Below are 25,861 nucleotides of genomic sequence, written 5' to 3'. Positions count from 1 at the left end.
CATTATGGGATTTAGGTATTTTGATTAGTTGTGACTTGTTAAGAACTGGATAAGGTAATGCTCAGAGGTCTCACAAACCTTAAATACTTGGAAAGGTGGTAATGGAACAGTGGCTAAGGGAACATTATTTGCTACTTAAATACTTAAAATGGTGACCCCAACTCTTCTTAACACAAGTTGTTCAGAGATCTGGTGTAACAGAGGGGGTTTGTCCTCTTGGATGTATGAGATCTGGAGGAGGTGCTGTTTTTGTGCAGTCAGGCTACGATCACAGCCGAGTTACCTATTACACACACTCCCATTTTGATTATAGAAAGGCATGATGAGGAGAGGTTTGCGTTTGGGCATTTCTTTTACGGGATTTTTTTTAATTTCCTCCCGTCAGGCCAGAGCTTAGGATATGGGTTTGTCAACTACGTGGACCCCAATGATGCAGACAAAGCGATCAACACCCTAAATGGACTTAAACTGCAGACCAAGACCATCAAGGTAAGAGGTGGCCTCACCCCCTTTCCTGGCTCGCTCTTCAGCAACTTCCTTACTGTAACTTTCCCTTCGGCTGGGATGTAGTCTAGGGGACTAAGTTACCAAGTGAGGAGGCAGGAGGCCAGAGTTGCAATCTGGACTTCCTCACTTGATTAAGCTGAAAGATCTTGGGCATGACATTTACATTCCCTGTGCACAGTAACCTTATCTACCAAAATAGGAGTACATAGAAAAAGGCGAAATGTTAGTTAATATCATTTATGTTGCATTTGTTCTCTCATTGTTCTTTTCGTTCACTCTCTTTTATTTTCTGTATATTCATTCTCAATCTCCTTCTCAGTTTGAAGAACTCACATTTGCATTTGTTTTCAAATTATTACATGCTGTCTCAGAACGCCACACTCTGACTTTCTTCTTTTTATACCTTCCTCCCTTTCTTCTGTGTATCAAAATGTCCCTCTTTGCCGTTCATTTATGCCTGCAAGCAAAACATTTAACATCTCTACTTGTGGGTATGGGATTGGGATAACCAAAGCAAAGTCAAAGATCAACAAAGGCTTCTAGAAGCAGTTATAGGTCTCTCTTTATGTAAATCTATGTATGCTGGGAGCTTATCCGAGGTCAACAAAAACCTGGTCCTCAGGCTACAGCCCCACATACAGCTTGGTACTCAACTTTACTGCACATACGCGAGTGTTTAGTTGGTGATGTCACCGAAAAGGATTCTCATACTCATGTTTGTTTGCTAAACAAAATCCATCATGTAAGAGACGCCATTTGAAAAGTATTTTTCTACCCTAGTGCTAGGTAAACCTTCAGGCAATTATCATAACTCTTTCCCCAAGCTTATGAATTTAGTTACCAATTCACATAGTTTGATCGTAGGACTGGATACAAAGGGTCGTTAGAATGTGGAAGCCATTTTACATACTCCAGTGATCTCTCATTTCAGTTGAGTGTTCTATAAACACTGTCGGGAAGCAGGTCGAGAATAATATGGCGAAGAGAATGGTGCACCCTGTTCGGATAACAAATGCTTAGCGGACGTCACAGTGCACCAGAAGTCTGCACAAACCCCAGTGTGATTACAGGCAGGCAAAGTCCATAAATACCATAGTCCAAGACTTTACTGGACTTGTGCATAAACGTTCATCAGAACAATGGACATAACCTGGGCGTTTACAAGGATAAATCATACTGTTATTCAAGGGAAAACAAGAATATTTGCAGCTTCTCCTAAAGCAGATGGATCAGTTATAAACTCTTGCTGACGATTCCGGTAGGAATATTAATAACAGCAATTGAATGATACAGTCTTGCATAATGAAAATACAAAATGCATACTGACCCTATTTCTGTTACCTCCCATGCATCTACATGTGATCTAGCTGAGGGTGCCAACCAAGTGAGAGAAATCTAAACTCTGACCGTTTAAAGTACATTCAATAATTGCTTCGGAACAGATCCCAAATTATTGTGGCTGCTGACCCTTTCTTCTTGTACAATATTGTCGCCAGGGACAGCATTACTTGGCCTGCAGTGCGGTCCCCTTCTCCTGGGTGACAAGATTCATCAATACTCAAAAGCCATCTGGGGCATTCGGAGATTTACCTATGCATGGGGAATTCCTGAGCGGTGTTCTGTTATGCCTGAGGACCTACTGCACATGCCAAGATACAGAAAATTACAAAAACTGGAATTGTATTGTTATCTCAACAGCAGCCCCACGGTCTGTGGGGGGTGCGACTGGATACCTAAAAAATGCGAGATCGACAATTTATCCCTAGGCATCTTCCTGAAGTTCTAGAACTCCTTGCACATGATGGGGAATTTGAACTGAGACGAATGGTGGGAAATTATTGGTTCATCCCTAGACTCCTGACTTTCTGGAACTCATTGCACATTTGAGGATTTGCACATTTATGCCTATTTCCAGATCTGTATAGTGAAGGCGTCTCTCTACATCTCCTTAGGGAGGTGTTCCTTAATTCATGTAGGGGATTAGCATTTTTGTTCCCAAGTCTGCGTAGCAGAAGATTCTCACCATATCTCAAGGGTAGTGTTCCTGAACTCGTGCGTAACTGTTGCATGTATTGGGAATTTCAATATTTGTTTTCAGTGGTGGGTAGTACAAGAGTGAAACTTTATCCCTAGCGAGGAGTTCTGGTAACTGGTTGGTAACCGAGGGTGCCGTGAACACCCCACTTCAGCAGGAGTGGAGTTATTTATGGGCATCTTCTGTCTGCAGCTTGGCAGGCGAATGCTCATAGTTAACGCTAAAGAAAGATGCATGATAGAAAAGCGAAAGAAAGTTAAAAGAGTGGATGGTTGAAGGGATGCATCAGTGGGTGAAAAGATGGATGACAGTGTGGATGGGTAAAAGGATGCGTGGGTGGGTGAAAGGGTGGATGGGTGAAATAATGGGTGGGTGAAAGGGTGGATGGGTGAAATAATGCGTGGGTGGGTGAAAGGATGTATAGGTGAAAGGATGCATAGTGGGTAAAAGGCTGGGCGAAATGGTGGATGAGTAAAAGGAAGCTTGTGTTGAAGAATGAAGGATGTCTGAAAAAGTGGGTGAAAGTCTGGATGGCTGAAAAGTATATGTGTATGGATGGATGGATGGAAAAAAGATGGAATGATAGAAGAAAGAATGAAAGGATGACAGAATGCAAAGGTGAAATAATGGATATCAGTGGGTGGATGGAATGATGAATGGATAGATGCTTGAATGAAAGAGAAGATGGAGCTCTCCTAGGGAGGGTCAAGCTCACTTGATTTGCTTGACTGGTGCCATCAGAGCTTTGGGTAAAAGTGGGGGGTACTTTTTATTTTCTTGCTACTCACTTTTTGGTAACTGTTGCACAGGTTGGGGGATTGAATAGTTACTGACGCAGTTTGAATTGATCAGGACTTTGCTCTAACGCGCTGAGAAATTCTTCTGGTTCTTCTGGAGCTCAGACCCGAATACCTCAACAAAGTTTTCCATTATTTTGTTGTGTTGGCGTGCAACAAGTTGGATGATTCAAAGTTCTCTTTAAAAACGGTTTTCACCTCCTTAGAAACAACAACACCAAAATGCAGTTAAGCCTTCTAAACTCAGCGGCTCCTCCATTGGAGCTCAGGAACTTCGCCCCACTTAAATGGCCCCCGGAAAATAAAATAGTAATTTATTTAATTTATTACCCTTTTATTTTTCATCATCTCGTCCTGAACCAAATGTCAGGACGGGGCGGGGCCTGCTGAGTGGCAACAGGGAGGAGTAGTGGGCAGAAGGCTGCATGTGCACTGTTTAAAGTGCACGTCTCTTCAGCCGGCCCTCTTGCGACGGCAAACCAGACATGTGCACTTTAAACCTCTCAACCCAGCTGTCTTAAGACAGCTGGGCTGAGAGCAAGTGCAGGCCTCCAGCGCGCTGCACCCAGAGAGGCCACTCCCTCCAATCAGGGTGCTTCTCTCATTCTGATTAACAGCATGTGAGCAGCACCATGATTGGTCAAGAGAATTTGCTTTGGCCCGCACTTCAGTCTCATCAGAAGAGGTCCGGCGCGAGGATGATGTTGTGTTTGGATTCGGTAAGTCTTTTCATTTGAATTTGTTTTGTTATTTTATTTGCGAGCGCACCCCCACTCTGTAGATGCCAGCCGCCACTGTTCATTCCACAACTTTCTGCTGTGTACAATGGCATACCAGCAGTCTCCTATAAAGAAAATGGTACACAGACCAGAATCCACTCCCCTTCACAAAATAACTAGAAAAATAAAAGAAGGTGAAGTATGCCAAAACATGTGGAAAGAACAATAAGAATGCATTGTTGGTACCATACCATGGTAATGGTATAAGATTTGATCAGAATAATTTTATAATTGCAAAGTAATTCCCAATATCGGATATGTGGGCAAGATTCCCATATCTTTGACACTTCAACTTGCCAACTTTGCTTAAATTCTGGTCCTTCTCCATGCATGCCTTACCTACTTGATTAAGAATCGTTTTAGCTCCCTCCAGTGCTAAGGTGAGTTCATTAAATCTGTTTGTTTTGCTCATTTTTCCCTAGCTTGTTTTCTTCTCCCAGACTGTGATACTGCATGCCGTCCACAATTGATATTGCATCATTCAACACAGGATTCTTAACAAGCACTTTTCTTGCATCTTGGCGATGTGGTTGCACCTTACCAATTGGTCTCTAACAAGCAATTGTGTGAGTTCACCAAGTCACAGTTCCAAGCCATGTTCCTCAGACCGGCGATGTAACTTTCTACTTTTTTCTTACCTTCTACACTTGCTGAGTATTTTTGCTGCTCTGGCACAACATTGATATTTGAGCCAAAGAGTTCCTCTAACAGCATAACAGACATCTCTGTCTATCACAAGGCTCTCCTTCGCCCATGCCAGAGGAAGCCGGGCAGCAAGATAAGACGGAAAGGAATAGTAAGAAAAAGGGAAAGAGAAAAGGCAAATACACACATAAACGGAGAGCAAAAGTGAGCGAAGGAGCAGGCAAGAGATTGTAAAAAATAGACACACGGTAACAAAAAGATAGCACGATAGAAAAATCAGAAAGATGAAGAGGCAGAGATACAAGTGCAAATAGGCAGGCAGAGATCGCAGGAAAGTGGGCAGAACTTGAGTGAGCGACAGATTGTAAACAAAAAAGGACAAACAGAAGAAAGATTGGGAGAAGGGAAGTGAACGTGGCACATAGGAGACCGGGGCAGAGGGAAATGCCGAGATAAACCGAATATGGACGAAGGAGAGAGGGTCATAATGAGCTTGTCAGGAATGAAAGTGATGGTGTAGATGTGATGGAGAGCGAGGGGAGAGAGGCTTGATCTTTTGTGGTCGTGGATCTAGCAACAGCAGGTGGGGCTGTGATGTGAGGTGGTATTGTGCACACCATCTGCTCTGCAGTGTGGCTAATTACAGGGCCCCTGCCCAGGAGCAGTCACTCAGGGAAGGGGCGGGATTTCTACGCGACCTCATCGAAACAGAACCTCGCAGCCACCTGAGACGCACGAGCATGTCTGTACCCTCCAGCACAAGCCTTGTGTGCTGGCCGGACTCAGGCCCTAGGGAAAGTGGGCCTGCGACGCCCCTCCTCACAGGCACTTGAAACACAAACTCGTTCAGGGCTGTGCCCGACAGTCCAGACATATATGCAGATGGGACTCAGCCCCCAGGGACGGCTGCTGGGGGAGGGGCTTGCTGGCACCACTTCTGCTTCTAATTAGGGGACTCATGAAGCCTACCATTGCTGCCTCTGGCAGGACGACGCCTTCCACCATTAGGCCAGGCATTGCAGGCAAATTGCATTTTTCTTTCATATTCCTCTGGGCGTTGAGGAGGCTGTGCATTCAAAACAAGAAGAAGGAAAAACACGGCAGCCGAGCACCCCGGGCCTATGCAACCTTTCAGTGCCACGTCGCTGCCATTTTTTATACACTACAGCACACTCTGTACGAACATACTGGAATTGTATTTTTGTGTCACTCTCACCATAGAGGCCAACGATTCAACAAACAAGAATTCTGCTCTCTGCCCTTTTACCCTCCTGAGCAAATGTTGTTTTTGTAACCATGGCTTAGGATGCGTTAAGCATTCATTGGCCTGCTGTGAAAATATATTTTCAGGTGTTACTCTTGCTAGGGGTATGCAAGGTTAAAACGTTTTATGCTTTCTCAAATTTGAATGAAGATCCTGTCTTTTGAAACAATTTATGCCAAAAAGGTCATCTTGCAAAAAATAATTGACTATGGGTGCCGTTGTGCATACAAACACTCTGTGAAAAGGTAAACATGCAGAGAAAGGGATGTATGATGGAACAACGCAAGCACCAACCACGCATGCCTGAACAACCCGGTCAGAACCACGACCATGTTGTTTCCACAAATGCCTTTACCACGCATGCCTTTGCAACGATTTTTCGTTGTAAAAGCATGCCTAGTAAAGGCATGTGTGGAACGGCATGTGTAGTTTTCGCATGCTATCCCCCCACCCACCCTAAAAAAAAAACTATTCCAACCCCCCCACCCGCCATAAAAATATAACTACCCGACCCCCCACCAGCCCTAAAAATAAAACTACCCCGACCACCCCAACCTGCCCTAAAAATAAAACTACAATGACCCCCCACCCACCACTAAACACTACCCCGATACCCCCATACACCCATACACCCTGAGCCCTGAGCCCTAAAACCTACTCCGGCCCCTCCAGCCGCCCTAAAAACTGACCCCACCCCACATATAAAATTACCTTACACCTACAAACAAAATGACCCCAAACCTCCCACCCCTGCCCTAAAAATAAAATTACCCCGACCTCCCACCCAACTTAAAAATAAAACTACCCGACCCCCAAAGAGTCCAGGTTCCAAAGGAACACGCTGGAGTCCTTTCTCTGTTTAACATAATTGGGTCAGTACTGGGCGCTTGCACCTCAGTCGCTTCATGGAGGAACCCTGGGGACAGCAGCAGTGCAGCTCCCAATGGAGCATCAACAACCTAAGGGTTAAAACAGATCATGAGACCAGGAAAATCACATCAAAAGGTCAGAAAACTATGAACTGCTTGTTAAATGTAGAGAGCAGGCTAGCAAAGCATGAACTGTTTTTCAGTTTTTAAATGCAGGGAACTGGTGAGCGAATCATGAACGTTTTCAATGTTTAAATGTAGAGACAGGATCTTGCATGAGCCACGAGGCTCTTACATGCTGCAGCACTGGTGTAAAGCCCCCGCAGCCCCTGCTGAAGGGGGGGGGGGGGGGGGGTTGAGCTCCAGGGGCTGCCCTCAGCACAGTAAACTGCAGCAGGCCCCTGCCTGAGAGGTCCTGAATGGATCGGAGGAGAGCCCCCTCGCCACTGTACAGCTGCAGCTCAGCTGCTGAAGGACATAGGTGGGAAGGGTAAATGTGCTGGGCAAGTCCAAGGCCATATTCACTTCCTGTTCTAAAGCCTGGGGGCCAACGCAGGCCCCTGCGGTGCCCCCCAACCCTCTATGGACTCCAGCCTCTTTAGGGGGCCCCATTCTGCGCAAGAGCAATGGGTATCTGTGCGATAAGGGAGATTTGGGGGGCTCTCATCATATTCTGCAGAGGGACCCAAATCATTTTATGTTATACACTGGCCCGGGCCTTCTCTTTGAGTGGCGTGCAGCTATCACCTTAAGGGAAGGCAATCACTAGTGTTTCTGGTTTGTCAGAAAATGTTATTGAACTAAGCAGGGACTGAATAAGCAAATGAGATGGGCACCTTGCAGTAGCTGGCCCGCTTTCTCTCTGGTCTCCGAGTAAGGGACCGGCAATCAGGCGGTCTGGTCTGCCAGGACATGCTATTACACTATGCAGACACAGATAGATGGTGCCTCCCGAATCTCCTTCTTGTCTTGGTAGATTGGCGATTCCTTTTCCCCTGACAGCACGGGTGGCTCCTTCGCAATGGCAAAGGAGCGTCGCCCCCACACGGCTAAGCCAGCAGCTGAAAGAGAAAACAATATATTTATTGTTTTTTGTCTTTCAGCTGCTGGCTCAGCCAGCAGCATGTGAAGGTAGGGGCGGGCTGGGCCACAGGAGGGGGGAGGAGGAGGGAATGCATCTAAGTGCGCATGTATGTTTGGCTGGCTGTCTTAGGCTGGCCAAACACACATTCGCACTTAGGTTTCTCCAGCCCGGCTGCTTTGAACAGCTGGGCTGGAGAAACTGCACAGACCCAAGAGTTGTGTCTGAGCGACAGTCCAGGCCACTCAGACCAATCCTGATGTTGCTTTCATGCTTGGTTTAGCATGAAAGCAGTGCTAGGATTGCTATGGAGTCTGTGCTGTTGTCCCAGTGAATGCTGGGACACCACATCGAGGAAAGAGGAGCAATGCTGCAGGGGGCGACGGCAAAAGGTAAGATTTTTTTTTTTTAATTAATTGGTAGTTTGTTGTGGTTCAACCTGAAATTTCAATATATTTATAATTTTCATGTTGTGAATATTACTGAGGGCCAGGGTTAGACGATACCACGTACGTTAACTGGATTTGCTTCCCTCGCTTTTATCTAGCTGCACTGGCATTGCACTAGCCACTCATGGAGCACAGTTTTACCAGTCTTAGGATGCAACGTTCATTTTTTGACTAAAAAGCCATGACTGGGTGAAGCTGTCACATGTAGCAAGAGGGCTCCTGGGCCTTATGGTGACACTTCCACGACCCACCTGTCCTTTTCTCTTCCCCACCCTGCCAACAAATCTCGGACGGTGTCAAGAACAGAAGAAGGGTGCGTTGCCTCCAGCAGCGACAGAGAAACTGATGAGCGATCATCCCTCAGAAATCAATGCTATTGATTGCGGTTTGTACACACCAGTGAACTGTCACTGTTTCTATCAGGAGCCTGCGGTAACAGTGGGCGGGTGCTCCCATCATGCACCGCTCCCATGAGCTTCTTTACATCTGAGGTTTTAATGCATCATTTGAAGGGCTGTACTCCAGATCATGCTTTAGTGCTATGGTGAAGTTTAGTGGGTTAATGCGCCTTCTGCAGTTATATGTGTGTATCCCGGAGATCACAGGTGATCATGTTGGTGGAATAATTCAGTGAGTTAATGCACATGCTATAGTCTCCTTTATGAAACTTGCTGCCACATGATGCTGGTGATAATCTTTGATGGTGTTGGAATTAACTGTACTTTTCTCCAATGGTTTTAATTCTTTCTTAACGAAAGGCCACTCCCGTAAAAAAATACATGTGGGGTTCCCCAGAGCGTGGTATTATCCTGCAGTAAATGTAACGATTCGGTTCAGCCCTTCCATACACTTATTCAGACACACCGCCTTCTGCTGAACATCTTTTAGCAGACTGCTCCCTGATCATCAACCGGATGGATGGTGGTTTCGGGCCAACAGCAGAGACATTTTGGAATTGTATGAAGAAGGTAGGTGCTTAGGTGAGAGGTTCCGGCTCAAGTAAACTGAGCTATAATTGATGTGCTAACAGCAGGAGAACAGGAAGGCTAACAGATCACAGCCTTTCGGTTTGCTGAGTTTGGAGTGTTACCTCAACCTGTGCAAACTGTACACAATTTGGTGTTCGAATGCAACTCCTGGTTCTCCCATGCACACCAAATTTCGGCTTTTACATTGTCATGCTTCTTCCGCTTCGAAATGCTGTCACAAGTTCTGCTTTGCCTGATGTCCGAGGACCCAGATTAAGGCAATTCGGCAAATCTGGCCTAGCGAAGAGGGCTATGTCCTGCGTTTAGATGATTTTTAAATCCTGCCACCTGGTTCTTCCTTAATACCTCAAAATGTATCTTCGTTTTGCCTTGTCCTACTGAGGCCAGGGGCATCTTTAAGGCCCTGGGTATGATACACTGTCCCGTTTCCTGGGCATCCTAAGTTATTTATGAGCAAGCTTGGAGTGTATCATCTTCATCGTGCCATCCTACCTGCCCCCTTCCACCTGCTCCATGTGCCCCACTTTCCCAGGAAGGGTGGGTGGCCCACTTCGTTTCTTGCCTCTCTACTATGGAATGCTCTGGCAACCACTTTTGAGACAGTTGCTGAGTTCTGTCAGTTCAAGAAAAAATAAAAACTTCTATTTTTTCCGACTACCACTAAGGAACAATGACAAATAACCAGTGCCAAGAAAACATCTCAGTTTACATAGCCCCAAACAAGATAATAAAAGCAGCTGGGTAATGCCCCTGGGTAGTGGCGTGACGTGGGTCACAGTCACCAATTTTTCAAATTTAGGTCAGATGGGGAATGTCCTTGCTACGGGGTAGGAGTGGAATAGCTTGATTTCAACCTTTACCTTCCTATGGCATCTTAGTAGGGTAATGTCTGCACATTAGAGGAATATGTGTTAGCTGCAGGTCACAGGTTTCAATCTCGGTAAGAAAATGGGGTTTGTTTCATAAGCAGATTTTTTTAGCTATCCATCAGTTGTTTAGTTTATTTTTGTGTGTTTTGTGCTAAGTGTTATAATTATCTCTGATTTTGTGAGGTACAAAAATGTTCATGTAAATGTGGAGTTGCTTTTACTAATACAATATAGGAACAATTTGTCAGAAGCTACCCTATATTAACTAAAACATGATTCATAGGGCAGACGTATGGGAGGGGAATCATTAGTCCGCATTTCAGAATGTGCACACGACCCTTGTCGTTCTTTACTGTGCTCCAAACTCTCGACTACAAAGAAGGGTCGGTGCTTCTTGAGAAATAGGCCAAAAAGCCGCCACCACCGCAGAAACCAGCTTGAAATGTGGTCCAGGGCTGATGGATGATGCTCGAGTTGCTATGGCAGCGAGAGGATGGAGTGGGAGGGGGGACTCCAGGGACCCCGGGGGTGCAGGAAAATAAATATAGAGCACAGATGTATTCCGGGAAAGGCAAAGCTGGACCAAGGAAGAGAATGTACGAAAACAAAGCCGAAAAGAAAATTACACACACGCACCCTCCTCGGCCCCAACTACACGTTATAAACAACAAAACTGAAGTCAGCTTAAGGTGGTCTGGCAGATCAGCAAGCGTGAATGTCTCCCAATTCTGGAATAGCAGGGAGCGCTGCAAGTCAGTAATAAGGTGCAATGACAGAGGGGCTTACATACCCCAACAATGGAGTAGCCGACAGGGCAGAAGGTATCATTATCGAGCTCTGTGAGGTGTACGGTATTGGAATGGTAGGGCTGACTGCCAGGGGCGTAGCTGGGGGGGGCATGTTTGGGATGTCACACACCCTGCTAAATGTATTATCTAGTAAACAGTTGGGTACAAGTACCGCAAACAATCCACACTGCTGTCTCCCTTTCCACCGCCCCTTTAACCCCCCTCATGTCCTGTTTCTCAGATAATGTAGTTTACCATGATATGCCAGCGAGATTGTTGGGGAATCTGAAGCTCACGCCGCCCTAATCTTAATGAGCAAGCTGTGCCCCTGGTGACTGCTGCTGAAAGATTGTCATGCACCCCTTTTGAAGACAGCCCCTCGGGTCTGTGCACCTGCTCTGCTCACACCACAGCGGTCATTAATCACCGTGGCTCTGCAGAGCTCGGCGCAGGGGCGGATGCAGGAGAATGGAAGGGGAGGAGGGCGCCTTGCTGCATGTGATGTGCCCGGATACTGCAGGACTTGAATTCTATTGTCGCTAGATGCTGTTACAGAAGACCGCACGTGCGGACGGTGACCCGGGCACAGATCAGAGCCGCCATATTCTAAGTTGATTTTCTCAAGCCAGGATGTCAGGCGAGTTCAGCTGGCCCCAGAGAGGCTCCCAAGTCACTGGCTTCTGCCGCCTGCTGCGTCTCCCAGCTCCCTTGGGTGCATCAGGGCCCATGGTACCCTTGGTACACGCATACCCAATTTCTGTGCTTAAAGCCGATGGAGCCTTGCCTCTATAGTGGGATGCTACGTTACCTGCACCTGTATAGTGCGTTAACAGCATCTGTATGGTGCCCAAGTGCTTCGAGATTTTAGACACCTTTTACCCCCCAGGGATTCTTGTTGACCAGAGTCAAAGAGGTCTGTTGGTATAGTATTGGTGTGTTGTGTTTTGTTGTGTTTAGAGGTGAGTTGTATTGGATTGTGGCCCTGCACGCATGGCTTAGATCAACGCATTGGTTAATTGTGGTTTATATTACATAGAGGATGGTGATATGCGATACGGATCTGAGTGAAACATTATGTGAATGGATTTGGGTCAGGGAGGACATTTACGTTTTTTTCATCCAGCTCATGCGTACAGTTGTCTATTGGCCGGCCTTAAGTGGTTTTTATATTTCAAGGCATCATTGCACAGCCTGTGGCTTCAATGTCATGTCTGTTTAAGTGTACATGGGTGTGTTGTTTAAGCTTAGTTCCTACAGTATAATTTGATCTGGATGTGCTGCTGAGGTGGCAAACGCTTAGCCCTGGAAGCAGGAAGCTAAACTACAATCAGGTCAGCTCACTTGAAAAATTGGTTTTCCAGGAGCTACGTTTCTAAGAAACCTTGCTAAACCAGTTATATCTCTAGCTGCACTAACTGTGAGTTTGTACCATGCCAGGTAACATTAGAAGTGGGTCTAATTTATGCAAAGACCCCTCCCTGGTAAGCAGGGGCATAGCTTCTGAAGGAGGGTGTTTGGGGTGTTACACCCCTACTAATAAATGTATTTTCAGGTGAATAGTTGGTTACAGGTGCTTAAAGTCGGGTACGGTGAGGTGTCTGTCAGATTTCAGAAAGATCGTGGGGTAATCCTAGATGTAAGAGATGCCTGTTTATAGAACCTCTTACTTGAGTCGGAAGCAGCAGTAGTGTGATGGCAATAGCAGCACAGTGGTGAAATCCTTTGCTCCCTGTGGCTAGCCTTGTCACCATACAGAGGGCCACATTGCAAGTATGAAAGGGGAAGGGGCGTTGTGGGCTGAAGGATTTTCGGTCTCCCTATCAGAAGAAACATTCTGTAGTCTAGCCTAGAAAGGAATAGAGACTGTCTTCCAATTTTGAAGTCCAACTCAGTGTTAAAGAATTTGCATTATCATCTTAGTTTCAGTTGAAAAAGTGCATTTATTGGTAGCTCCATAATGAGACCAGGAAGATTAAGGATTTGGTCAGGAATAAATCCTACAGATTGACAACATTCATTCATAAAGGTTTGCCTTTGTTGATCATCCGGGAGCCCCAGGTTGGATCTGAAAGGTCTGTTGCTATGAGGGGTGATCCTGACAGAAATTCTGTTTTTGCAGCTTTACGTTTCAGAAGATTTTTGGATAATCCAACATCGTATGCACTTTATGGTCTTTGTTAACTGAGATGTCTTTAGAGGGGAAAACTTAAAGGTAAAGCAGGGTATTGGCAGCATATCTGCAGTAAAAACTGCATGAACTCCTGAGAAGTGTCTTGAAGAGTTCAATGTGAAGATTAGGAAGAGCAAGTGTGAGGCTTGAGCCCTGTGGTGCTCCTTGAAAGAGCAGTGTAGTGTTAAAGAAAGTTCCAGTTTTTATCTGGTGCCATTGGTTTCTAGGTTAAGCAGCAAATAAGTACAGTAGCGCCCTACCCTTATTCGTAAGGTCCTTTACGGTGTCCAATAGAGAATCGTAAAAGAAACCATAAACCATCAGAGCTCAGTAGACGTAGGGCATCATCCACCAATTTCAGTAACGTTATCTTGGTTTGCAAATTGATTGAAATCCTGACTGAAATGTGATTTGGAATTAGAGTGAAAAAGAGAACAACACATCTTGTGTATGTCTGATCTTCTTGAACATTTGTGAAGATAAACCACCTCTGTAGGCCACAACTAGACAATCCTCCTTCAGCAAGATTATGTTGAGGCAGTCTTAGGACTCTACTGGGCAGATTTAAGGAAAGTGGTGCCACTTTCATTGCCCCCCCTTAGCACCCCTCTACCGCCACCATGTGTGCGCCGTATCTAAGATACAGGGCACCATGGCACAGGGTAGAGGGCAATAGCATCAACATTTCTGACGCTATTGATGTACTGTCCAGGGTTAGCGCCAACATTTTGGTGCTAACCCTGAACAGTACATAGGGGCCCATTCTAAACATGGTGTGCCCCCTTTAAACGCCTGCTCTGAGCAGGCGTTAAAAGTGCCAAAAAAAATGATGCAAAGAAATCTATTAGATTTCTTTGCATAATTTTTTCAGCTCCCCTAATGGGGGAACACCACCTTTACATACATGGTGCATGCATAATGTTGCGCAAAGGGTTACAAAGTGGCGCAATGCATGCATTGCGCCACTTTGTAAATTTGGGGTAGCGAAAAGGCCACCTTAGCTCCAAAAAATGACACTAAGGTGACGCTAGGCTCTCTTAAATCTGGGCCTATGTATATAGTACCACATCTTTGTGGTACACTGTGGCCATCAGGATGGCTCGATGGCTGAAAGGTTCAACACTGAGACAAGTGGCAATTAGCTCATAATGAGTGGAAGATGCCTGAATTTAGTCAACATTTACAGTAGTATTACAGACATATCTAACCAGGATTTGAAGCCAAATGGACCAACTCAACATAAAAGGTCAAGAGTATCCACTGGCCTCCATCAGCTGCTAATTGCTACCATGGTGTCAAAACTGTTCACAACTGACAAAGTGTGTTACACCATTGCGTGGGCTTTCAAACTGATATTTTCCTACTAATTTGTGATTGTTCACATTGACCACAAGCCCCTAAAATATTGAAAGGTGAGGAACCAAAGTAACTCTGATGAGGGTAGACTTCGCCATGGAGCACAAGGCAGAATGTTCCCATTCTGACACTAATTAACCTGTATTAGCTCCCTGTCCCAGTGGATTAAGATAAAATAGAGCTGCAACGGCAGAAAAGCAGTGTTATTTTTTGTAGCATCTTTTACTTCCAGAATTGTCCCTGTTCATATTGTCAGCTGAGGACCACTAGTGTGCCGGCTTTAGTGCTTACCTAATGGTTTCCGGGCTCTAGCTGGGCGAGGGAACCATTGCCTAGCTATAAGGGGACCACCAACTTAGTGGTGATCTATCGTCGATTCAGAGACCACCTTTTCACTGTGCAATTGTAGGTGAGGGACACCAACTTTCATACAAATTCCATGTAGTCGCCAATAAAAGAACACACCTCAGCATTACAGGTGTATAGTAAGGAATGTTTGAATTTCCTGTCTGAAAGCCTAAAGCCACAAGAATTGCAAAGACCATGAGTTGGCATTAGAATGAAGACCTAAGCTTTGTGAGGCTTCCCTACAGCTCCACAATGAACCCATTCATTTAGCATATGGTAATTGGCAACTATGCCATACTGAGCTTTCTTATGGCACAACCATTTGAAGTGGTAACTTGGGAACCGCATGGGGGTAAAGACTCTTGTTTTCTTTGTAGTTCTGTATGTAGACTCTTCCATTCAACAAAGAGCAGACTAAAGTGCCTGGTATTAGAAAATATGAAATGCTGGAGAACTAAAGTGTTCGCGCTGCATGTTTCTTTAAAATGGCACACACCTCCTCCTCAATTCTTCGTCTCCTCTCTCTTTTACTATTGTTGCAAGTTTGGTATACTCTGTCAGACTTTGACATATGTTCATGATGCCTGGGCAATGGGTACAATAGGCCATAGCTGGTATGTGATAGGGTAGCTTTTATTTTACTCTTTTAATGTAGAAGGCAATGAGATTCAATCTTGCCTTTCTTTGGGGGACTGGAGAAATGGAGGCCAGTGAGGAAGTTAGAGAGAACATGGAACCCAGATATAAATAAAAATGAGAGCCATACAGTTAACCATGTGCACAGGGTGTGGTTTGATATCGTCTAAGGGCATACAGAGAGATAGCATGTAATGATAAAAACGTATTTACCAAGTTGGGAGGCCTGCTGGGCCCTTTCTAAGCCCTACCTTTCTTCTACTCCTCAGGTGTCCTACGCTCGGCCAAGCTCTGCCTCTATCCGAGATGCCAACCTGTACGTGAGTGGGCTGCCTAAACCCATGAGCCAGAAAGACATGGAGCAGCTGTTCTCTCAGTATGGCAGAATCATCACCTCCCGCATCCTGGTGGACCAAGTTACAGGTGTGTGCCAGTGCCAGCAGGGAGTGCTGCTGCACCATAGGGGACTTTTACAGAACTGGGAATGCACCATTAGCTCGTCATAATCACAGCTGAGCCAGTGCACCTCAGTATTGCCTGGCACTGCAGCATGATATTCCAGTGCTGGGAACCACATGAAATCTGTCTCTATATCTGAACTGTATTCAGCACTTCTGCTGTTCTTGTACCAGGACCCACACAGAGCTTTGCTAGTGCACACCAGCTATGGCCTGAGCATCCAGCTCTCCCCTCCTCTCCTAAAGGCAGCACATTGATCTTGTTTCTAAAACTCTCCATGCCAGAATTTAAGTGCTGTTTTCCTTTCCATGCAGGTGTTTCCCGAGGTGTTGGCTTCATCCGCTTCGACAAACGCATAGAAGCCGAAGAGGCTATCAAAGGCTTGAATGGACAAAAGCCCCTTGGTGCCAGTGAGCCAATCACTGTTAAGTTTGCAAACAACCCGAGCCAAAAGACAGGGCAGGCGCTGCTCACCCACCTTTACCAGACCACAGCAAGGCGTTACACCGGCCCTCTGCACCATCAGACACAGAGATTTAGGTGAGTACCTGGAATAGGGCATGCCCCGGGGCAACCGCAGGGAAACCCAACCCATGAGAAAGTGAACTGGGTGGAGTGGGGAGCGTGGATCATTCTATATGTGTAGCTAAGCATAGGGGTCCCTGAAGGGAGAGTAAGTCAAAGTGAGAGCCCATCTAGGGGGAATAGTAAAGAAAGATAATTAAAAGATAGGCCAAACCAGATTGTGTACAAGGGAGAGCAAGGTCAGTGGGTGTAGAAAAAAGCATCAACCAATAGGGCAGCCAACCCCATGGGGATATATGAAGGGAGTGCCAGATAAAAGAAGGGCCATCTCAAGGATCTCCAGAGACAATGCCAACCAAGTGGGAATGGAAGGAAGAGCAAATCTAGTATGCACCACCTGAAGAGCAAATCTAGACGGCAGGTAGGAAGAGCCAACCCAAGGGAGCACTGAAAGACAGACAAAGGGAAAATCCAGGGAGAGCTGACACATGGGTGGGGCAGAGGGAGTACCAACCCTAGGGGCAAAAAGTGGAGTGCCAACACAAGGGAAGTGGGTTGGAGAGCAAACCATTGCAAGATGCTGAGCCAAGACATGAGACAGTAGGGAGTAAGCCAACACAAGGAGCACTATAAGAAAGGGGTCACCAGAAGGAGAAACCGCATGTCCCAGTGAAAGGAAAATGAACTTGTGGCACCACAAGGAGATCCACCATAGGGAGCACTAGAATAATAAACAACACAGGGGCACTGAAACAAGAACCAAAGCATAGGGCACTGGAGGGAGATCCAACACAGGATGTGCAGGAGGTAGGGCCATCATCGGGTCCACCACAAGAAGAGTCAAAGCTAGGTGTACAGGAGGGAAACATTACTTGTAATCAGAAGGGAATCTTCATTGAAGTCATAAGCATAGAATAGTCCCACAGATGTGCAGGATTCAGGGAAGTTTTTGCAGTATAAAATATATCTTTTTCATTTCAAAACACAATTTCTTTATGTCAATAAATATTGTGAACCTATCTGCAGGCAGTACTGAGAAAATTTCATTTAATATTTTCCATCATGAAAACTACCATTTCTGTTCTACATCATCATTAGTGGTGGGGCAGGAGGCTCAGAAGTATTTACATATGGCTTCATAGCATAGCTTGAGCCCTGCCACTCTGACTTCCAGCTCTGGTGAGGTAGGAGAAATGTGTCAGCTTATTATGAGAGGATACGCCAGAGATCATTGAGACCACTATGGCTATTGGATGCGGCAGGCATCCTTTTAAGCCATTCCCACTGGCTTATTGATCATCTGGAGTTGGAAGAGAGCAGGGAGGAGTGGAAAATGTGGCTGCTGGCACATGCAACAAAGGGTGCTATCAACAGGCTGCAGACGAGTGGCCGACTATGCATGCAATCCGTCTTCAACCCTGACTGACTTAGGCTCGGGCTCCAGTTTGGAAACAGGATGCCTTGCCTTGCGATGTCCCTATCCAGAGTCGGGTTGGAACAGAAATCAGGCCAATAGCCAAAATAAAAGTGACCCTTCTCAGTGAATCAGATAGCTAAACATTTAAAATGGACCACATTGCGCAAATAAGAGTAGTTTTGAACTTGTAAAGGCATACTTATAAGGTGTTGTGAAAAGCATGGGAGACTGCATGCATTTGTGCCTGCTGCAGGCAATGATTGTGGTAATATTCAGGTAACAGTGAAAACCAGCCCACCAAGCCACAAAACAGGTCCACAAACAGCAGAAAAAAAACATATACTGCCCTGTATGGCGTTTTCAGATTGTCCTACAGGCCAATTCGACCCTGCCCTTCCCTTTACTCCCTTTTATATGTCAACAGCTGACACACATATGATGTTGATGGCTGTTACATATCTGCTGGCCTTGCACAAGCCCTGCAGCACACATGGGTGGTGAATGAGGGACAGAGCACAAGGGCTTCATGTAACTTCTCCACTGGTAACTGTTTAGTCCTTTCTGCATAATAAAGCACAAGAGCCAGTGCAGAGGTGACTGAAGGGCAGGGATCAGTAAACTTAGTGTCCAATTCTTATCTTAGAGCATATCAAATCAATCTTTTCACTTGAGTCCATGTTTGTGTACACCGGAAAATGGACAACTAGGTCAATCATACTATATGGCACACTCTGGATTTCACCAAAGTATTAACAACAGCAAACAGCTGGTTCCTACTTGCTCATTATTACACAAATATTTACAAAAGGTTTTCTGTGATTTAAACGTCTCTTCCATCACACGAATTCCTATAATATATACCCTACTAGTATCAATATACATGTGTGTTCACAAAGTCAGAATAGTCCCCCATCTAATTATTAATGTCATTAATAAGGAGGATGTATCCCGTCCTTCTAAACGCCGTGAACCTAGTTTCTCTCAACAAGAATGTCTACAAGGAACACAGTTTCAGCTACGATGTTGATGGTGTTCAGTATCTTTAAGGTGATGGTTTCTTTGACGTTGTAAGGTTCTCACCATTATCTCAGTCTTCAATGGCTTGCAGATCGTGGCATGCCTTTTCTAAATATCGAGGGTCTCCACAGCTTTTGGAATTGGATAGAGCAGAATTGTTTCTCTCCGTGATGGCCCCCCTTGTGGGTCCCCCAGACGCACGGTGGTTTAACGTTAACAGAGTTCCTTCCCAGCACATTTACCCATCATGTGTCTGATGGCTTAATAATCTGACATCGTCCCCTTATCCAGGAGGTTCTCTCAGTCCGTGAGAGTCCTAATGGGCATGTTTGAAAAAAAAAATCAAAGTCTTCAACAATTTGGAATTAAACCCCACATACGGCACTGCAGCCTTTCTCTTCCTTCTTCTGCAGAATTGGTACTTCACATGAAACTAAAGCCATTCCACTGAGGAGAACATGTTAAAAAACTAAAGAAAAGCATTTAGGTCCGAAAGAAAAGGTATTCCTAAACCCCTGCCGAAGTTCAGTGTTTGTCAAAAAAGGAAAAAAGATTCTAAATTGATTTTCCAGTCAGAAAGACAGAGCCCACTACACAGGGATCATTTTTACCCGATCTGGAATAAAAGTACTGAAAAGACTACAACTACGAGGCATAATGAGATACAGGAGATCCTGGCTTAAAGATGCAGTGTCACATTTTCGATCTGTTGTGTTCCTGCCTAAATGTCCCTATTTCCTTATTTCATTTATGTGACCACATTCGACTGGTTTTGCTCTTGTCACATTTTAGGTTCATTGAAACTGGATCAATACAGTCTGCAGATAGGCTTGCAAAATGTCTTAGCGTTTTAAAATGTCGGTGTTTTTTTTTTTTACAAAACGCGTTTACGATATTAAATATCAGAAAACTGCTTTTGAATCTGGCAAACAGACAAGGCTATTACATTTTAATGACTACCCATGAAGGCGAGAAAGACCAACACAAGGTGGTACAGAGTAAAGTACAACCACAGCAATCTATTCTGGCAATCGGCTGAGCACCAGTACAGGCCTCGCTTATGAAGTACCAAACAGCGCAATAAGTGCCTGGCAAAATTCTCAAAAACCTTAAGTTTCATGTCAGGTTCTCCTATGTTTGCCTATTTGTATTAATTACATTACATATTTGGGTCCCAAAGCCATGTTGTGCAAGGTCCTGGGTAGGAGAGGGAAATGTAACAAGGGAGGCCATGATGAATGTGGGTGTAGTGTTCCTGTTGGGGTTGTTTAACTGGATCCTAAACACCTCCACATTGTGCTGTTCAGAACAAGGGAATCACCTGCCTGCGTGATACCAGTAGAGACAGAGGGACGCCCTTCCATGTCCAATGCCAGCACAGACTGTGGAGATTATAGGCATAGCATGCAGGGAGGGACCAATTTATATACCTTAACATCAGTACAAAGGGAGGTAATCCCTGTCACAACTACATTCTGAAAGAGTCACAGTTCAGACCCGACAACATTACCCCTGAAGGACTCGCTGTGCATCACCGATACCATCGCGACCAAAAGACTCTCTGCCCTGACTTGACACCATTACAGACTGAGACCCTGCCACTGTTAAGCCCTAGCACCAGTATAGACTCGGGGAACAGCTACGACTGCAGTACAGCTTGAGGGATTCACTGTCCAGCACTGCCACCCTAACAGACCAAAAGACACCCTCTCCAGACCATACATAATTATAGAATGAGAAATCCACAGTCCAGACCTGTCGCAATTACAGAGCAGCATACACTCTTGTCCAGCCCTAACACCACTACACTCTAAGTGACCTGCTGCTGATAGCTGACACATACACACCGAGAGGCTAGATGCAAACGAAGGATTCACCTTCAGGAGGAAGTGAAACTCACTGTCCACAAATAATACAAGTATAGACCTAAGGCCCACAGCCCATACCCAACACTGGTACAGGATGAGAGAAGTCCCCCGCTCCATCCTGCACACATGCCCAGACCCACAGTCCACACAGCACCCTTACAGCATGAGAGGCTCCCAGTTCCTACATGACCCTACCTAGTCAATCCCCAGGCTTGTGTTGGGGTGTGTGCACCCTTTGCAAGAGACACAATGCAGCATTCTCAAAATCATACTCCATAATACTCACACACAATGACACTTTTGAAAGTGCAGACACTCACACATCAAACAACAGTCTCGTACATTGTATTTTATTTCTTTATACGTTCAAATATATCCTACATCTCTCCTCTAGGAGCAGCTATTGCAAATACAACATAAATCACGCATTTCATCAGCCACAATTCCCACATCGCTATGCAGTGTGGATTTATGCCCATAGCATGCATGTTACACGAACTTGTGTCCAAACATCTACATATTGCGTGTTTGTATGAGAAGTGTCTCTGGCAAAGGTGGCTTAGGTACATGTATTGCAGATTGCATGGTATGCATGTGGCTGGGATGTGCGTGTCTCTATATGGTGCTGCTTGGTTGAAACTATGCCTGCGGTACGTATGCAGCTTCAAAGTGTGCGGTGGGAATTCCTGTCCTGCTATGTATATGGTTCACTGTACGCAGAGTGGATTTGTATTGGTGACATTCATGGTGCTTAAGAGTCATGTTTGCGTTTAAACAAAACCTTCACGTTGGATGTGTTCGTTTTCCTGGCTAAGAAGCTCACTTTGAGGATGTATAACTCTAGCATCCTCGTGGCTTGGAGGTACATGGCATGGATTAACGGTTGTGAGATATACAAACCTGGGGAACGCTTGGGGTGGATTTGTGTGCATCAACTGCATGTGGCTACAATATGCTTTCAATTTTTGTAACACTGATTCACATGGCTAAGATGCTCATGACAAGGATTAATGTCTGTGTCAGGCAGATGCTTTGATTGAGCACAGGTTACACGTTTTAGATTTGCATCCCTGCATGTGTAACTGAGATCTGTGCCTATGGCATGCAAGTAGCTTAGATGCACTTGGCCTGAATTCATCTCTATGGCATACACTTGATATAAATGCTCCTGTGATAATTTTGTAAAATGGAAATGCATATGTTTTGAATTAAAACAGTCAGAATTCACATCTTTGACATATGTCTGTGGCATGCACAGCACTGATTCATTTCTGTGGTTTTTACCAGGCGTCTACTTAAATCGTTGATTTGGAATTCTGTTTGTGGTATGCAGACATCTGTGGGACAGGCACACATTTATGTTTGTGTCGTGGTTGTAGATTTATGCACAAGAGATTTAGGGCTCTCGCATGCACATATACTCATATTCACTTCATCCACAGAGACCCCTGTTTGTGGTGGGCAAACGGTCTTGATTCATGTGCACTGCATACACATGGCCTTGACTCATTTATGCATGTCCATGGATGTCTGTGGTGTGCATGCTGATTCACATCTATGGCAATCATGTCTATTTGCTAAGGAGCATTTGGGTAGTTGCATACTCATGACATTCATCTGAAACATATCTGCGACACCCATGTGGTCTCATGTCTGTTAAAAAGGAAGGGGACTCCTACACAAGGCACAGTGATGTCCATTGCAGCTACATGCCATCCTATAAGAGGAAGTGAAATTAGTTTACATGGATTGCTTGTGAGTGAGTTCATTCCTGTACCATGAATATCGATTTTTGACCTTGGCGTGCCTATGGATTTGCGCGAGGCATTTGGGTAAATTCATACGCATGCATGTGAAAACAAGTATACAACACCTTTGTACTTTCACGTCCTAAGCAAGGGGGTGACTGATAGCCATGCTACATAGGTGGAATGATGTTCGTGTCACCCAAGGGTAATAATGTACTTTGGCGCGCACATGGATTCACGTCCATGGCACGTGAATGTTTACCAATGCACCATGAACGTGGATTCGTGGCCATGGCCTTCATTGAGTGCTTCTAAACCAGATACATCTGGGCACCAATTGCTACCAGTCACAGTCTATCTACCCTTGCCTCAAGCTCTCCTCCAACCATCTCTACCTGACTTCTTCTACTAACAGTGGGTTCCTCTCGTTTCCCTTTTCCTTCCACAGGCTGGACAATTTGTTAAACGTGGCTTACGGCGTCAAGAGGTAAATACCACCCCGGCCCACGTAGACGCTTTTTATGGACTAGAATTTAACAGCCTGGTTAATCTGTAATCCCAACAGCTGTCTGACCACTGTTCCGCAATCTGTTCTTCCTCAAATGCGCACAAGCACACACACGCGCACACACACACGTCCCATACTGGTGCACTGGACAGGCTGCTGAGGCACTGGATAGGCTGCTGAGGCTCCCCCTGCTTTCTGGCACTTTTCACACTATCCTTGCTAACCAGGGCCACGTTGACACACAGCACCAGCAACTTTGGTACAAAGGAGCATGGAAGATGGGGCACGTAGCAGCCTTGTCCATGATGATGAAGGCAGGCACTGTAATGGGGGTGATTAGAGAGAATTAATTTGAGGGCTTAAAAAGACAGCATACTCCAGAGCGAATTTATACTTCCGTTAGCCTACGGCTGACTGTGGTATTGTAACACCAAGGGCAGCGGCAGGTCACGCCTGAAGCACACTGGCTGAGCTGGGAGCGAGTCTCACCACTAACACTGCAGTGACAGCTGCACTTCAGGCCGAGGTACACTAGCAGAGCAGCCTGGGGCTTTATTACTGGAGTCGAAGCTCCTGGGCAGAGCAGGTCTGATGGGTCCTGGTGGTGGAGCTGTGTATGGCTCCTGGTAATGGAGTGCGAAAGGGGTGCTGCAGGTCAGGGTCGAAGTGAATCAGATGAGCTGGGCGTGGGTCTCAGTTCTAAAGTAAGAGGGTTCTGCAGGCCAGAAATGAGGGGCCCTGACAAAGCTTTGTGTGGGTCCCAGTTCTGGACCCACAGGGGAGTAGCAGGTCACGACTGAAGTGAATCAACTGAGCTAGGCGTGGGTCTCAGTTCTAAAGTAAGAGGGGGCAGCAGGCCAGGAATGAGGGGCCCTGACAAAGCTTTGTGTGGGCCCTAGTTCTGGACCCACAGGGGAGCAGCAGGTCATGACTGAAGTGCATCAGCTGAGTTGTGAGTGGGTGCCAGTGTTAGACTAGCAGAAGACGCTACAGGTACAGGTTGAGGTCCATTGGCAGCATAGTATGGGCCCCATTGTAGAAGACTCGAAGGTACCACAGATCAGGAGTGGAGTGCACTGGTACACCTGTGTGGGACTTTCCTTACTGCAAAAGGAATTTGGCGGGAGTGAAGGGGTGCAGAACAATACGCAAAAGGTACCTTAGCTGAACTATGTGGGGCGGGTTCATCGTGTGGGGACTGAGATGTATGATAAGATTAGGGTGTTATTTTCAGGGGACACACTTCCTGTCCTAAACTGCACTCCCATTCCCCCATCACACCCCTACTTCTGTAAAAATGCAATCTGACCAGTTAACATTCACTCCACACTCTTCACCAAACAACCTCGAAACGACTGCTAGGATTACTGGTTAGTGCTGTTAAATTTTAGTCCTTCTCCTTCGTTTTTCCCCATTTTCCACTAACTCTCTTTTATTTATTTTCCTTTGAACCGAGTAAAGAGGACTTTCTCTTAGCTGGGTCTTTATTTTTTCTCTTTTCTGGGCAAGTGTAGGTCTTTCTGTGCCTTCATTCTGTTTGCGCTTCATTTCTAGTTTTAAGGTGTTGTCTCCTTACTTTGGGTTGCTTTTGTCTTGCTTTGGTGTTTGTCTCTCAGTGCCTCCTCTTTGTGTCACCGTGAGGGAGCTAATTATCGCCCCTCTCTCAGCATCTGTAAACCCCTCCCCCCCCAACCTTGTCTGTGGTGATTTCTAAATCTAGCTATGCCTTGTTTTCCAACATTCCAGGGGTTGCAGGTGCGGGACATTTTGTGTATCTGAGAGCGCAAAATGACAATAAATACCACTTCAAGGCCTTGATTATGAGTGTCCTGAAAACAATTCTTCATTATTTCTCATCCCCAGAATTACTGTACCGGGGTCCTGATAATTCCACGGGTGCAGAATTCACAGCGATTGCAAGTTTCTGATGAATTACATGTAGAAATTAGGGGTTCCTTGCTGAATTCTGCATTTTCCCAAGGCTTTCACACGGAGCTGTTGGGTGCTATCAGTAGCAAAAATCCCTGTGCAAAAAACAAAAGCTTGTGATACCACTGGGCCCAGTAACTGCCATTATCAGGCCCATCAGAATTTATAGGCCCCTCGTAATGACAGTCTAAGTAGGTCAGGAATGCCAATAGTCTTTTGAAAAAAACATCAGGTAAAACTCAAGAGCCAGTGCTTTAACAGCATAAAATTAGAACAATTGACCCATTACAGGCGAGTAGGCAAAAATCTGCTTAAAAAATACCCAGGTGAATTGATGTAACTGCACAGTATCAATTTGATTTTTGCACCAGATCCGGAGTTTTCCCCCGATGTAATTGGGAACAATATGTGATAATGATCCTTGTGATTGGTTTCAGTGTGCGGTAGTCCCCTCTGTGCTCATTTATGACTGCCTAGACAACTGAAAGAAAATCCAGTCACTAACTGCAATTTACCTTGAACCCGTGATTTGATATTGGGCTCAAATGTCAAAGCTACCATTAGAAGAGGTCCTGTATGAGCACCCACTTTCACATGTGGCATTTCCTCGTACAATGAAATACCAACACAGAAAGGACAAATGGGGGTAGGAGTTGTGGAAGAGCGTCAGAAGAAAATTAAGAGAGATTGGCAAAAAAAGAGGATTCATTACTCAGGAGATTAAACTGTGAGGCTGATGACAAAATTGATGAAGAATTTGTGGGACTCGTGACAAACTTCTGGTACTGGTGCAAAAAATCCTAATCCT

At 45.5% G+C, this 25,861-nt stretch overlaps 1 protein-coding gene across 15 annotated transcripts in view; it reads left to right on the top strand.

Moving 5' to 3' along the window:
* Positions 1–25,861, top strand: part of ELAVL3 (ELAV like RNA binding protein 3) — a 91,098-nt gene that overhangs the window by 55,531 nt on the left and 9,706 nt on the right. For 9 of the 15 annotated variants that reach the window (XM_069231895.1, XM_069231892.1, XM_069231888.1 and 6 more), the window contains exons 3-6: positions 386–489; positions 15,852–16,005; positions 16,356–16,581; positions 23,065–23,103. In XM_069231895.1, the coding sequence (XP_069087996.1) occupies positions 386–489; positions 15,852–16,005; positions 16,356–16,581; positions 23,065–23,103 (523 nt within the window). The remainder of the gene's footprint in view (positions 1–385; positions 490–15,851; positions 16,006–16,355; positions 16,582–23,064; positions 23,104–25,861) is intronic. The other 6 variants (XM_069231897.1, XM_069231896.1, XM_069231900.1 and 3 more) reach the window with 1 other exon arrangement.

This window comes from Pleurodeles waltl, chromosome 4_2 (assembly GCF_031143425.1).
Source record: "Pleurodeles waltl isolate 20211129_DDA chromosome 4_2, aPleWal1.hap1.20221129, whole genome shotgun sequence".
Lineage (NCBI taxonomy): Eukaryota > Metazoa > Chordata > Amphibia > Caudata > Salamandridae > Pleurodeles > Pleurodeles waltl.
This window is presented reverse-complemented; position numbering and strand designations above follow the sequence as displayed.